At 43.0% G+C, this 16,255-nt stretch overlaps 1 protein-coding gene across 1 annotated transcript in view; it reads left to right on the top strand.

The window, feature by feature from the left end:
- The window catches only part of lpgat1 (lysophosphatidylglycerol acyltransferase 1), a 42,747-nt gene that overhangs the window by 20,336 nt on the left and 6,156 nt on the right, over window positions 1-16,255 (top strand). Inside the window, exons 5-6 of the mRNA XM_070987414.1 lie at window positions 149-428; window positions 5,521-5,647. Coding sequence (XP_070843515.1) covers window positions 149-428; window positions 5,521-5,647 — 407 coding nt within the window. The remainder of the gene's footprint in view (window positions 1-148; window positions 429-5,520; window positions 5,648-16,255) is intronic.

The raw sequence follows: 16,255 nt of genomic DNA, 5'->3' as shown, positions 1-16,255 counted from the left end.
CCCCTTTTTAAAGCGCTGGTGGTCTGAAACAACAGAAAATCCACTGAAGTCTCTAGTGACATAACCTTTTCACCTGCACCTGAATAACAAATTAAACTATGATGCTTGTATTATTTATTTCCTTAACATATGTCCTTCGTTCCTGCAGGGTAAAGCTCACCGAGACAAGCAGCTGGTCTACCTAAAAGATCACCTAGACAAATACTACCACAGCCGCAACAGGAAGTGGATAGTGCTGTTCCCTGAGGGCGGCTTCCTGCGCAAGCGACGGGAAACCAGCCAGTTGTTTGCCAAGAAGCATTCTCTCCCCCACCTGACCCACGTCACATTGCCTCGTCTCGGGGCCACCCACGTTATCCTGAAAACCCTGTCAGCCCAGCAGGAGAATGGCAGCGTGGGCAGCGAGACTGGGACCCCCAACCAGACAGGTAACACACACACACACACACACACACACACACACACACACACACACACACACACACACACACACACACACACGATAGACTCAAGCAGAAGTAATCCCTCTCAATCCACACATATCACCTACCGACGTGTGGCTGTGTATTTATTTTCAGAGAAGCCTCCCTCTGCCTCTATTTTCTTAATTTCTTCTTATTTTGCTATGGTTGGGATATTTTTGGGCTGCAACCTTTGGGCAGCTGGTTTGTAGCACCAAGCCAATAACAGCATGCAGCCGAGGTCGGGACACTATAAAAAGGTAGCAACCAGGTGCCAGACTGTAAGCAGCATGCATCTAAGTGGAAGCTAAGAAAATTGCGGGTACGGCCCTGAAAACGTTTTGTTTACAGACAGTATCAACAATTCCTGCATTGTATACCTTTAAGTATGTGGGGTTTTTTTTGACATTTTATGCCTTGATTGGAGAGCAAGAAGTAGGTGCAGGCATTAAGTGAGGAGGGAGATGGGGACATGCAGTATATGTATTCAGTTTTGATTACATTGTCTGCACTGTAACCCCCTTGGCCACCAGGGTGCCCCTCTTCCCTAACCTTCAGTTGTGTTTTCACAGGCTTTTAAAAGCTATGAAGCGAGCACACTTCAGAAGCCTCAGCTGCTACTCTTTTTGCTGTAAGGTGAAAATGTGTTCACATTAACATGAATCTGGAAAAGGCTGGATTTTTTTTCTGATTGACAGCCATTAATTGAAATGTTAAATGGATTTTGAGTATATTGTACAAGGCCTTTTCATGAAGGTGTGATTGAATTCGAAGGTGTTCTTTGAAGTTTTCGGCGTCTCAGAAGGTAGAATGCTGTTTCTGGGGAAGTCTGGCAGAAGTCATGATTTTTCCTCCTTTACTTTATAGTCGTCGTGAACTCTCCGCTCCGCTGTGTACTGACGTAGACCAAATGTGGTCTTATGTTGGCTAGAGGGTCAGGTGTGGAGCATGCTTCAGACATGAAGCATTAAATTATCACCTCTGTGTCCCATGGTCCTCTGGGAGTCCAGGTTTTAAATGAAAGGTGACTGGTGGTAAGGATTGCCAGGAGAGGAAAGAGGTGACTTGCAAAGGTGCCAGAAATTGCATCAAGGTCCCTGAAACCCCTGTGGTTCTTGGCAGGAGAGTAATTTTTCTGTCTAGAGACCAGCCCTAAATACAGCCAGTGAGCAGGAAGATAACTCTGCAATTAACAACCTTTGAGTGGTAATTTTCTCTTTGGACTCTTGGTTTTGTTTGCAGCAATTTAAAGGTGTTTTCCAAATACCACAGAAGTTTAAGCATACTCTCAGTCTCTCTTTCTTTCTTGGTCTCTCTCCCCCTTCTTTTGCTGAATTTGAAAAACAGCAGTTAGCATGTTTTTCATGCTAGCTGTCATGCTCTGGGCCTTGCTTCAAGGGGAGGCTGGTGGCCCCTTAAATCTGTATGGTTTTACAAAGCAAAATTATGCAGATAACTCAGCAAACCTGCTTCTTGGAACCGCTCCTGACAAAAAGTATAGCGTTAAAACAGCCATAAACCTACAGAAGCAGTGAGCCCCCCATGCCCGTGCACACTGCACACTTACCCAGTGGACTCTCCTGGCTTTGGTTCAAAATCCATTTTAAGGGTGTGCTGTGTTAATTGTAATTTGGAGAGACTTTGGGCCAGCATTATTGAGAATGTGGCTCAGGGACTTTAGCCCTCCCCAAGTTTGCTAACACAGCTCTGTGTCCTACAGCCTCAGCACTAACAGCAAGATGCCGTCAGTTTATCCCTCTACAGGACAGACTGTCAAACCGAAGGAGACATATTTCTTAATCGGCAGTCATAAAATTTAGATAAAGGGGAGCCCAGATTCATTTATGTGCTAACTGATGTGCTGCATGTGCACTTCTTTCTTTCTCTTTTTGCTAATTTAGCACAAATCCTCACCATCTCATCAGTGTCATCTAACGCTGGTGACATCAGAGGTTTTGTTTATAACCTCAGGCAGGAAGGGGGATTTTTAATTATGTTAGGGTTTTGGACATGTCCAGCCTTCACGTGTAACAGCACATGATCTTTTTTCACTGCTTTTGTTTACTAATTTCAGTTCATATCCCAGTTCTCTCTTTATCGCCCTGTGTCCTCTCCTCTGTTCCAGCAGCTCAGGAGGAGGGGAAGCTGGTTGCTGCAGCAGGGCTTGTCCTTCCACTTGAATCTAGCTAATGGCATTAAAACCTAGGGCAAAGAGAAAACACACACACACAGAAGAGGGCTATGTCCCTCACTCCCATCCTTTGTGTGTGTGTGTGTGTGTGTGTGTGTGTGTGTGTGTGTGTGTGTGTGTGTGTGTGTGTGTGTGTGTGTGTGTGTGTGTGTGTGTGTGTGTGTGTGTGTGTGTGTGTGTGTGTGTGTGTGTGTGTGTGTGTGTGTGTGTGTGTGTCTGATCAAAGACACAACTCTGTCTCCCTCTGACCCTCCCTGATGCTCTGCAGAGGTGCCCACAGCTTGCTGACTCACTCAGAGACAAATGGGCCACTTGGAGAAAATAGGATTTGATGTAAATGTGTGTGCCGCTGTGTATCAGCCATGCAATGTCAACCGGGCTAAAATACACTGCTCAGCGGAGATACAAAGCACAAGGGTCATTGGTCGCCATTGCAGTTGCTAGCCTGCAGATAAGGCTCAGTGTACTGCTGAGACTGATAAGGTTTACTGTGTGTGTTATAAAACCATATTTACAGTTGGCAAGTAAGCAAAGTTCACAGTTGTGAGTCATGTAGACTGGGAGTGGAGCTCCATGAGACCCAAAGTTAAATGTGTTTGATAGCACCAACCAATCAGTGGTAGTTTTCACCCATGTTTTATTCAGTGGGCGGTACAAGTGTGCAAGCTTCAAGTGTTGTAATTGGTCTGCAGAATGGCCTGATGGAGAGCCAGATATCTGCTAGTGCATTTCCTTCCGCAAACTGTTTCCAGAAGTACAGGGCCTGTCTGATGTCATTTTAAATTACCGTGGCTGCTGTTATTACAGTATTGTTTGTCACAGCGTATAGGGCACCAGCAATGCCTTGGCTCAGGGCCCCAGTCTTTGGCCGGCCACTCACAGGAGACGATGGCTGCCTTTCAGCACACTTGGACCAAGATCTGGATCCAATTACCCACACAGGGATAGCTGTGGTGTTAGCCAGCCCCATCAATACCAAGGATGACTTTCAAGTCACTGTAACTTTGGTGTAAATGAGCCAGCAGCCTGTGCATCAGCTGCTTTTTTCCCCCTTAGCTTTATCTTGTGTTCTCTGAAACCAGTATAACCAGCTAAGTAAACTGTGGTGTGCATTCTTAAAGGTCTTGTGTAATTCATAGTTTTCTGCCCTCAATTTCCGTGTAGGTGCACAGCTATGCAGAGAGCTAAACACTTTAAACAAAGGTTGGATTTTAACTGGCTAGCGTTCAAAATGAATTGGATGTTTTGGTTACTATGGGTGCCATTGTGTGTTGAGAGGAAGGAACTGTGATTGACAAGGTGTGTTACATGTACCTTCACAAACATAGCATACCTAAAGCAAAGGAACTATGTGTTTGTAAACCATAACTGTCTGTAATGTCTCTGTCACACTCTTCTACCCCCCCGTTCTGTAGTTTTATGCATGCGAAAAGGTTAGAATTAGCAACATTTCCCTGTTTTTACTGCTGTTGACACTGACAGAGTGTGGTGTGTAACGTGGTTGATCAGTTGTAAAATTTTAGCTCGGCCTTGTCACACATACATGGCGTGTTTACCTCACATAAAGAAGCCAGTGTGCTCAGAGAGGGAAGTGCTTTGCGGCGCAGTAGCAGCAGCCTGGGCTGTGACATTAGTCAAGCAGTCAAATATGCTGCACTGCTTCACATCAAGCTCATTTTAGATGTGTCTGCGCTGACCGAGGCTGCTTGTGTTTTCTCCTTCACATTTGACAAGCTTGTTCAGCTTAAAGGAACAGCATTTAGGTAATGCGCTTGTTTGCTGTGAAAGCCCACAGTCGGCTGTTAAGGTTGTTATCGGTTTCACATCTGCATGTCCAGCACAAAGGCACGTCTGGGCCTGTCTGGAATAGCTAAGCTCCAGTGCTTAATGCAGGGGAAACGTATATCATCAGTCAAAAGTGAAGAAATATGGCTTTCAACAATGTTGTAGTGGTGAATCAACTCCTGTATGTTTCTCAAGATTTACCACTCCCAACTGTGACACACATCAACATACTGGAAAGTCACTGCTGCCTATCTGTCAAAGCCACAGCATACTTCACACACACACATTCAATGTTTGAGTCAAACTCAGTCCTGCAGGTTTCGAGTGAATAGCAGGCAAAAAGTTAAATGTAGAAAGGATGCATAATCCCTATCATGCACCTCCTTTCATTTATTATATTCGAATCTTATTTGTGGTTACATGCAGGTGAGCACAGATCTGACCCTGCATAATGTACATGAATACTTGCACACACGCACCCTCGCAGCTGAAATGTTTTTATCAAGCGTTTTTCTCCCATCTGTCATCTTGCGTCTTCCTGTCTCACTGCTTTCTTCACCCTTTTTCCACTTCTTCTCCACCTGTCTTCTGTCTCACCCTGCCATTAATAGAGGGTGACAAATTTAAGGCTTACATTTGGTAAAATAACGTGATATTGAGGTGAATATATTTCTTTTACTGTGACTCATAAACATAACCGCTTGCCAAACTCTGTCAAGTTAGGACTTCAGCTGGTAAGACTGTGTTTTCCACCAGTCAGTTTGGCAGGTAACCAGCCTTCATTTGGCTGCACTGCTGTTATATAAAAATCTACAGAGACACTTAATAGTTAGAGAGCTGGACAACCAGGGTTCAGCCTCTTTGATGGCATGCATCTGATCTATGGAAGTGTCATTGAATCTCTACAAGCTGTGAGGCTGCTGAGCCTTATTGGTTGTCGACAAGCAAAAAGGCTTTCAGTGTGAGGATGATTTATGTATACCAGACCTAAATTACAGGGTAGCTGAGCCTGTTCTTGCCTAGATCCCTGCCTTTCAAATGTGTCCTAACTCAGCCACTGTATTTGTTCTTCTTCCATGACAGTTAATAAACGTAAAGGCCTGCAGTGGGTAATAGATGTGACCATAGCTTACCCCAAAGCAAGACCCATGGACATCCAGACCTGGATCTTTGGCTACAGGCCTCCTACAGTCACACACGTACACTACAGGTAAGAATCAAAAGAATACAAATCTCACTCATTACATTAACATTTCCATTCACATTTCCATCTAAGGTACATACTTTTCAAAACGGTCGTTTGTCATTCACGTGAGAGAGGAACAACAGAACCATTTTTGCTATGCAAATTTATGATGCAGCTGGCATGCAAAGAAACTGCATCGCATGAAAATGTAGCACATCACATCACGAAGGAAGTGACTGACATAAGGTTAGTAGTTTTGTGTCATTGATGCATTTTAAACTTTTTACTTTAGTACTGGTACTTTCAGGTCATTAAGATCTATCCATATCTGGTATGTCTTCACAACAAACCAGATATATAACCCTAACCCTAGAGTAACAAGTCAGTCAGGTGTGGTACAGAAAGACTTTTAGACTATTCATGTGACTCGCTATCGAGGGAGACCTTGAGGATTGCCCACCCACTGATAAAACAAGTTCACTGCAGAGACACAGCTGTCCACAGGGCCCCTTGAAAGAGTTACAAGGTGCGTTCACATATCTCAGCGTTGTCTTTGTGTTCAGCACCCTGTCATTATGTTATCTGACGTATGCAACGTGTTTGCTTGCTTTTCCTCTGTGCTGATCGTCATGTAAAATCACATAATGTGTAATGGAGTATTAAGTTGGCAGCCTTGGCTTCAGAACTGATTTGGCATATACATAATGACATTTTTAAGCATTTACAGAAACTCTGGCCCTGCTGAAACATTTAGTTGCGTAATTAACAGCAATTTGAAGATATCACCTCATACGTTTGGAAATTATAATGCCCATTTTCTCATTTTTAAAGGCAAAGCAGTTTATTAAGCAAGTAATACACAGATGAATCAATAATGAAAATAATTGTTAATTACAGCCTTACATTGTTATATTTGTATAGTTATAAACCAGTGTTTCTCTTAAAGTTGACAACCCTGATCTAGTGCTGCTTTACAAATGCTTGAATATGACAATGACAAAACACAAGACATTTCAGGTGGTGATGTTGCAGTACAACCTCATTGGGTTTCAAAGGACATATTGACTTCTAATTTGACAACTTGGAAAAACAAAAATGCGAGCTGTAATAAAAACTAAACACATTCATCATCCTGCATTCTCTAGCTAAGTATATCGCTGCTCTTATGCAAAACAAATGCATTTGCCCCTCGCATTGTCCTGCTGTCAGTGCCCTCCAGGTTCCCCTCTAATGCTTATCCATCCACTCAAGGAGATGATGGTGGGCCAGGATTAGATTTTCTGGAGACTCAGTTCAAGATAAATATGGCGCTCTCTATGCATTGTTTTGGCAGGGAAGATCAGAAGGGACATATCCAGGCTCATCAGGTAGAAGTCAACTTGACCCTTAATGCTTTCTTTTGCCCCTGAACAACCTCCTGACACAGCTGACGCGTGTGTTCACCTATGGGTGCAGGGTGGGATAGGGCAAAGCAAAAGGTGATTTATGAACCTCTGGCTTGCCGGCCCCTCTCCGGAGCCTACTCTGCCCACTTGGAATAAAGCTAAGGACTCATTAAGTCTGTAATTAGACGAGCAGAGGATGCACTAGCCCCACTCCACCTCAGGGACTCTCTAATCAGCCATTGACACAATCAGCTTCCCTCGCTTGGTCAGCAGCTCTGCAGCCTGGGGACGGACAGGGAGGCACCCAACCAAGCTAAAGGCACAGCTGTTCCTGTTACAACTGTGCACACTCAGTTCCAGCCGTGCAGACAACACTGATCACACAGAAGTTAGTCTCATGCTGGTACAGGTGCAGAGTCAACAAGAGGATTAATCTGCCTGCTGATCAAGGGAACACTGTGGGGGAGTGAGCAATATGATGCACTTTGGTGATGCAGACGGGAGTGGTGGCTAGACAGGTGTGCCACCCGACCCCATCACAATGTTTCTGCTGTGCCAGGTTAGGACAGTGTCTGCAGTGAGTGCAGATTTTTTTCATCTGCCAATCTTCCAGTACACAGCACAACACGGGTTCAGGCATCACGAACAATATAGCCGTCACACAGCTCAGTCAGTGATCCTCACACAAAACAAAGACGGACGGACCGTTCCCGACATCATCAACCATGTCATCAACAGCATCATTACGTAACAGTAACAACAAACCTCTAATGATTCTTGGACATTGGTTGTAATGTTGAGAGTCTTTAAGTTGTTTTGACAAATTCTGCGTCACCGTTTTTATCTGAAAAGTTTGTCTTTTCATCCCACAAAACTTGACAAAGCTGGGTCAGTCAAGGATTTTGAGGTCTCCAGGGAAGTCGGTGAATTTTACAAATGGGTCATTTCACCAAAATATGCTGCTCACGCGCAAATTGAACCCAAAAATCTTGATGAAGAACCGATATGGGGTCACATCATCGGACATTTCCTAATTTGATAAAATAAAATAAGCTTTTAATAGCGTTTCCTTGGGAGGCACAAATCAAATTTAAAAGCCAACCTGATTACACCAGTGGTGACTAATACTGCGACGTATTGAGGATAAAAATGTAATTTTGCATCCGGAATGTCGTAGAAAGCATTGTTGCTGAGAAGTTTGGTTTCAGGTTTTGATCATACAAACAGACTAGTTATTTCCGCCCTCACAGGCATCGAATGTTGATGCATGTCAGCTGTTTGCTAGGCGTCAGCTGTAGTCTTGGTGGTGTGTTCGGGTCCAACGGTTGAATGGAAGATATGATGCGTTTGAACATTCTTTGTAGTCATGTTCATGTTTTGAGGCCCTAAATCTGCCGGCTTCTATGTGAACTGTCCTTGATGATAGACCGCCGTGTGCCTGTGTTATCTTTTTACGGAGCTGTATAGATTACTACTGCGCCTAAGCCTCCGCTTCAAAACAGGCAGCTGAGAATTGAGTAATATTCTAGATGAATCCACACTGAGCGCTCTGCACGTTTTTTTTTTGTGTTTTTTTTTTTTTTTAATCCTTCCACCTCCCTCTTCCTCTCACTGCCTCCAGTCCTCACCCCTCAGCCTCACCCTCCCTCGCTGTGTCTCCTGCCCTCTCCCCATATAATCTCAGACTTCCAGATTGCAGCATCATAAGCCCTCTGTGAATGGCAGATGGGAGAGTTAGGTGGGCGTACAGAGGCCGAGCAAGGGCAGTAGTGGGTGTTAAATACGTTGAAATCCTTTTCTTTTAAATGCACCTTCTCCTCTTTTTTTTTTTTTTTGCCACTGTGCGTTTCTGAAAGCTGCTGTTTGGAAAATATCTGAGAGGTGACGTGATTTATGGAGTCTGAGTCTGCCTGGTCATCACATGGATGCTTTCGTGCAGCACACCTGGCTTTCCGAGACAAAGTGCTCACGCTGAATTGTTGAGTTTGCAGCCGTACCGCTTTCTTAAGATATCTGAGGCAGATTTTCTTTATCTCCAAGCACTTTGTGGAAAGGTTGCAAAGTCTGTAAACGCTAGATGTAAATCAGAGACTGCATTTCCTCCTTCTTTACCAAGGTCCATTCAGCACCTCACCCAGGATCGATATCTCACACCCGTGTTTTACCTGTGAGTATGAGTGCCTTGGTGATTAGAGGTGGTGTCTTGGGATAATGAATGAGTAGAGGGATTTTTTTTTTTCCTTTCCCTAAGGCTTGCAGCCATCACATGACATTTGTGGCAATATAAACCCATTACAGGAGTCATCCCCACCCATATTCACTTCATTCCATGGAGAATCCTCTGCAGGTGTCAGAGTTCAAAGCCCATCGGCAGAGGTGGAAGACTGGATATCTGCAGGCCTTTAAAAGCCCTGAAATTAGTTTTCTCTCACAAAAGCTTTAGAAGAAACCTTAGAAAGTCTTACATTTTATTTATAAAGGTCTTACAGGTCCAGTGTGTATGGGGGATCTATAGACACAAGTGTAATATAATATTCATAGTTATGCTTTCATTAGTGTATAATCACCTTGAGCTAACAACTTTTGTGTTTACATTACCTTAGAATGAGCTCCTTATATCTACAGAGAGCCACAAAGTCTGCCATGTTGCACCGCCATGTTCCTACAGTAGCCCAGAACAGACAAACCAAACACTGGCTTTAGAGAGGGCCTTCCACGTTTTTCACAGCCACCGTAGGGGCGGGTGAGGTGAGGGGAGGGGTATGCAGTTGTTTGCAGTCTGCAACCTCATTGCTAGATGCAACAAAATCCTACACACTGATCCTTTAAATATTTTTGTCTTGCCTGAGTTAGAGAGTGGGAACCGATAAATTAAAAGTAGGATTTTCATTTATTTATGGCCAGAAACTGTAAAAAAAACCAATAATAATAATAAAAAAAATAGAAATGATCTGCATATTTTCACATTTCAAAAGGTCCTTGAACAAATCAAATCATGTACAATGAACACTTCTGTCAGAAAAAAATAACCTAATCCAAGCTTAAAATTGTGATATCCCTAAAGTTGACTGCACTGCTTATATATGAGCAGAGAGGAGAGGACATGAGAGATCATTTGTAGAGGTCATAAAAATGTAAATAGATGTATAGAAGATGTATATGTGAAGCCCCCCCTTTTTTCTGCCTCCGTGCAACAGCTGTGGCTACAGGCGTTATGTTTTTGGGTTGTCAGCACGTCGCCCTGCTCTCGTGAAGGCGACATCTTAAGAATTCCTTTAGGGAGTTTCTTCAAACTTGGCACAAATGTTCACTTGGACTCAATGATGAACTGATTAAATTTTGGTGGCTAAAAGTCACTTTGACCTCAACTGACAACTTGACTGGTTGGCAGAGGCACACAATGGTGAGACAGTCATTGTGGTTACCAGTGTTGGTAACACCTCTGGGCACTTTTTTTTTTCTTTCTTTTACTTTTTTATTATTTTTGTCATCATAACTGTGTTATACTGCATAAAAGACATTTGTCACTTTGGCCTCCTTCTAGCCATGATTCTGCTGTTTCCATAGAGGCACAGGACTTATGCTGTTTATTGCTGTGAAAAATGAGCCCACGGTGAATAAAAATGTGACAAGGGCATAAAAACGCCAGAAACTGCTTTGGGCTCTAAGAGTTAGTCCTTTCTGTGGAGTTTCAGTCAGCTCCATTCGACCTGCAGCAAACTGTGTCTGTGATGCTAGCTGCAGTCAGTAGGAAGCTCATCACCTCATTATGGGCGAGTGTTGAATTTAGCAAAAACTTGCTGAATTTGATTTCAATGAATTACTTGCAATTAGTTAATCGGTTCATTAATTTCCCCAAGTCGTGTAAATTGCCTTAATTGTGTCACTCTGAATAGTTACGTTCTGCTGGGGAGTACAGAAAAGTGTGATATTGTAATAATAAATAATTATAGGCTATATTGCCCCGACTGGTTTTCCATCATACTTTTAATACTACTTTGGCTGCTATGATTGTGAAATGGGTATTGAGTTAAGTTTTAAATGTAACTTTGTGAACACTGCAGAAACCCTGCAAGAATCATGGCATAAATGCAGTAGAGTAAAAATTACAAAATAACAGAAAATGGAAATACTAGTACAAGTACCTTGAAACTTGACCTAAGTACAGTACTTGAGTAAATGTTTGTGATGATGTTTTTTGTTGTTGTGTTGTAATGGTTAAACTCAAACATGTCCCTCAGAAGAAGCCGGGTGAACTGACATCTGTGTGACTGTAAAGTCAGTCTGTGTCTCAGACTCCATATCCACTGTGACTGTAGTTTTATCAGCCCTCACTTCTGACCTCTGCACTGATCAGAGGTCAGTGCTCCTGTGCTTAACCTCTTCACTGCTCCTCCCACACCCTCTGTCTCTGCCAGAAGCATATGGTCATGTTGACCAGATCAAAGTGTGCTGCTGCCACGTAGACTCACAGATCAACGTGGGCATAAGGGGAACAAAAACATTTGCTGGGCACTCGAGTTCAAATCCAAAACGGTCACTCTCACACCAGTAGTTTGGTTCAGATTTCATCATCAGCACTACATGGCCTCACGAAGGAAGTCATGCAACACTACACTGCCGCTTATTAGGCGTATTTATACTCTGGTGTCACAAATGGCTCGCAAAGAATTAACTAATCATGAGAATTATTATATTGCATCTCAACCTCACAAATCATAAATGGTGACAGAGAAACAGGGACAGTAAAGGGGCTCTTTGAACCGTATTACAGCAGGATAGTTGCTGTGTGTTTGCTATATTTCACTCATTTCACACACAAACATATCTCTGTTTTAACTGATGCATTAACCGTGGTTACACAATGATCTTCTATAAATATAGGCCATGCATTGCTTATACAGACTGAGAGAGATTTATTTCTTAGCAGTTCACAATCAGAAGATGAATTTGATAGTAGTCCTTTCACAACACAAAGAAACAGCACTAGAGTCTGCTGGGAAGCGGGCTGAGGCCTGTATGTAGGCTCCACGTGTAGTATGTGACACATTTCGGTTGTGACGTCCGCTCTGCAGGACGGAAACAATTTCTTGAGGGTGTGAGAGCAATGTTAACAGAAGTCATTTTAAAAGAAGCTGCATAATGGATAATTGTTACGACATAAGACATCTGTATATTAATGTTTGAAACACCATGATGCTTGTTAATGTGATAAAACAACCACATGACTGCCAAAAAAAAAAAACAGGACAGAGATGGGATTTTCCCTGCAACAGTTGTTTACTTTAGGATTAGCTGTGTGTCTACTGGATTTGACACCCTTACAGTAAACACTGGGTTTTCCTTCCAAGACTTGATTTACACTAATTCCATTGTAGCCACTAGCCACATGAGTGAGCAGCTGATTAGCAGCACACACAACTGGATATCACATATATATATATATATATATGTCTGTCTATTTATCTGTAATAATGTGACCATTAGAAGAAGAACCTGGTGTGCACTGTTATGTTAGTTAACACATTGTCAGTCTTTAGTGTGCACAGCCTTTGTTAAGCAGCAGTCATGGTTATTGTGAACAGAAAGCAGTCTTACGTATCAGTATGTTGCCAGTTTTCTCAACTTGTCTCCCTCTGGCCGAGCCCCTTCTTCACATCTGCTGGTGAAGACTCTGCCGTGTCCGTCGTTCTGCACCATACCATTTCCTGGAACAGAGACAGCCTTGAGCGCGAGAGGAGGCAGATTAAATACTAAATGGAGCAATTAAAGAGTGGACTCCTACCGTCCCTCAACTCCTCTCTGATTGCAGATAAGCTCTTGACATTCTGCATACAAGAGCCATATAAGAGTCATGTGCATTATGTGGTTTATGTAGTAAAATTATAGGACATCTCCATCATTATTGATCCCAGCGTGGCAACAGTTTTATAAAACCTTACGTATGCTTTATCATACTTTACTTATTCTTGGTTTAATTGTTCCTTTAGCTGGTAAAACTGACCTTCACTTGACGGGAGGATTGAGGGAAAGAACACAAAGGCAGCAGTTTGGGATTTGGAGCTTTATTGCACATAGATGAGGACCCTTATCTTAACTAGAAATAGACAGGGAGCAGGACAGGAGACCTTTTTTTTTTTTTTTGGTCCCCAAGCTACGCTGGCTGCTAATCTCAATATTCACCTTTTGCAACATTGCGCCCGAGAGCAGGCCTCCCAGGGCACCTCTTTGTTTCTCACGATTTCACAGCCAGAGAGATTTAGGGCTCTATAGAGTCCCCAAACAATGACTGGCTGCCCTCCAAAGAGACTTGTTGAGTGGACAGACTTTTCCAGCAACAGTCCAAATTTAATTAGCTTCTCAGCCTTGTTAGAAGGGGAAACAATATATCAAGAATAAGAGCGACACAGAAGCTAAATGGTTCAAACAAGACAGTAAGTATGGAGGATCAAAAGCTGCGTATTTGCAGTCTTTGTAACAATTTGTCTTTTCTCTAACACATGGACAACTTTTTGCAGAATTATGTTTGGGTGTAATGTTTGTCTTCCCTTCAGGAAACCCACAGAATGACAACACACAGTAACCACAAACGTTAGCAGCTGCAAGCAAAGATATGTGTGCATGTGCCGTGTGGTGCAAGTCATCATATTTAAAATTATTGAGAGGAGTAACTGCAGCTCTCACTCAGAGCCATCTGTCTGTGCCCCAGGGTGTCAGGTTAACAAGCAGGTCAGTGCCAAGTGGGTTAGGGTGGAAATGAAAGCGAGGCTGTGGCTCCACGCCAATGCATCACCACCAGTTCCTCACCACCACCATCACCATCACCGCTGTACACAATGTATGTCGCTGCACCTCCCAGCACAACAAATACAAATGTGGCGATACTGTGTTTCTTTTCACTCTGCACAATGTTGACACTGTACCTCAGTGTTTTCATTTTTCACACTACTGCAAACAGAACCACGGCGGAGCGTTGTGACCGTCCTTATACTCGCAGTAGCCATTTATTGTAACCGTGCAGCCTGCAGGGGAGATGATACCCTACTGATTAAAGTCTGTTTTCTATGAGCCAAAACAAGACCACTGATGTTCGCTACAGCTCGAACTTTTATACTGTTGCATCAACAAAAAGATCAGGAAAAAGCCACAAACTGCGGTCAAATAAAAAATGAGAAGTGACTGACTGCAGAACCTGTTTTCTTATCTTTTCAGTTTTACCTCCGGTAGGCCACAACAGCTTTGACCTACGTACATTTTTAGAGTCCTTTTGAGCTCCTGTATATGTGTAGTGTAATAAATTCTTAAGCATTTTGATTGAAATACGCTCTCTGAAAAAATCTGAAAACTGTACCTGTGCATTAGGTAGAGAGCATAATGACTTGCAAAGAAATAGAGAGACAAATATGCAGCATCGACTTTATTCCGTGATTTGACATTTAAGGGACAGTGTGCCTCCCAGCTTAAAAGAAAAGCATGGCAGCCTCATATTTATCGCTCTCTGGGCAAACGGATGTATGAAATCATGTGTAAAGTGAATAATCCTTTAATTAAAAACAATTAATAAAGTTCTACAAAATATTTAGCAAGCCCTATTCTAAAATCATTCAACTCTGCAACAGTGAGCAGTGGATTTTCTAAAGTAAACTCTACTTAAAGTTTGAACACTGTTTTGAAAATCCGTTCATCATTTCAGTCATTGTTCAAGCAAAAAAATGCCAGACTTCCACTCATTCCAGCTTCTCAGATGTGAGCATTTGATTGTATTTATTGTGTTCCTGATCTGAAATTTTATCCATCGGACTGGAGCAAGACCGTGTGGCCGGTAGCTGCCTAAATGTGGAGTCAGGAGTTTTCAGGGCAGTAAATGAACCCAGTGAACTTCCTCCGTGCTGCTTGAGTTTGGCTGTGAGACGCCACTCTCACAGATGTGACTGCAGACGTTCTCCAAACAAACCAGTGAAAGCAGCTGATGCGGTGAAGATACTGTATGCTAACAAAGCACCGTTCTGTTTGGTCTGGACCCAAATCAACAGCACCTGCTTCATCCTCGTCAGTTTTTTTTTTTTAAATGCAGCCCAATACCACAAATCACAATTTGCCTCAAGGGGCTTTTCAGCTGTCTTCAGCAGCTCCACGCCAAAAGATCTGGATTTCTGCATGAATATTTCAGCTGCGCGGCAGCGCTGTGGCAGCCACCTGCTATGCGAGGCCCTAAATGCTCAAACCTTCCGATAAGTGGCTCAAACCAGCTCCTGTTGTCCTCTGCCAGGATAACCGGCTATCTGTTTACATTTAAGAGCAGAGAGGGCCTTTGGCAGGCGTCCGTACCGCAGCAGGCGTGAAATGCTCTCTAGGCTTCCACGTGTTACATTAAATCATACATTTAATCATTCATTTACTTACATTTAATAACAACCAGTCATTGCTGTGAAAAGAATAATCAATTCTCTGCTCTTAATGGAAGCTACATGTGCAGCCAAACCCCAAAATTACCACCTATCACTATGAAGCAGTTAGAGGAAAACAGTTTTTATTGTTCTTGTGGTGACTTGCTTGATTTATCCTTGGCTTTAATTGCTACTTTCTGTCCACATCTGTCTTACTCCGAAGAGGCACTGATGTGTCTGTTACTCTCTGTTTCTTTCTGGACTTACTTTCTCCTTTTGAGAACGCATCAGAGCGAGCGGCTGGGTTGTGTAACACACCAGAAATGTGTAAGATATCTGATATCCTCAGACGCTGTGGGAGAAGCCTCGTGGAATGGCTTGCTTCGGCCTCTAATCACTCTATCGGGTGGCACCAGCAGCGTAGCTCCAGTTTTGGGCAGCCGTAGCCGCTCAGGTGTTGCTGCTGGTAAAAAAGCTGTTTTATCCTCAAAAAGTCAGCTTTCTAAGAACCTTTAACAGGATGAAAGTGGTGGATTTTGCTCAGTTTTATCTTGAATTTAACAGGAGTTGCATGCGGCTATGAGCCTAAAAGTCGCTCTTCTTTAACAAACCTTGTTCAGGCTTGCCACAGAGCAGCACCCCCACAGTGAATCGCTGCATCAGGAGTAAAAGAGTCTGTAGAAATGTAACAATACACAAAGCAAACAGAAGTCTGTGTCCAGTCATCAGCTCCTGTCCTTCTTATTCAAGCCTTTTACTCATTTGGTCATACAGATTTATTCAGTTCAAAGACCCAAGTTCTTTCTGTCGTGAGTGTCCATCTGCACTGAAGTCCTGTCTGACTGCTTTTAAAACCAATG

The sequence above is a fragment of the Chaetodon trifascialis genome, chromosome 19, assembly GCF_039877785.1.
Source record: "Chaetodon trifascialis isolate fChaTrf1 chromosome 19, fChaTrf1.hap1, whole genome shotgun sequence".
NCBI lineage: Eukaryota > Metazoa > Chordata > Actinopteri > Chaetodontiformes > Chaetodontidae > Chaetodon > Chaetodon trifascialis.
This window is presented reverse-complemented; position numbering and strand designations above follow the sequence as displayed.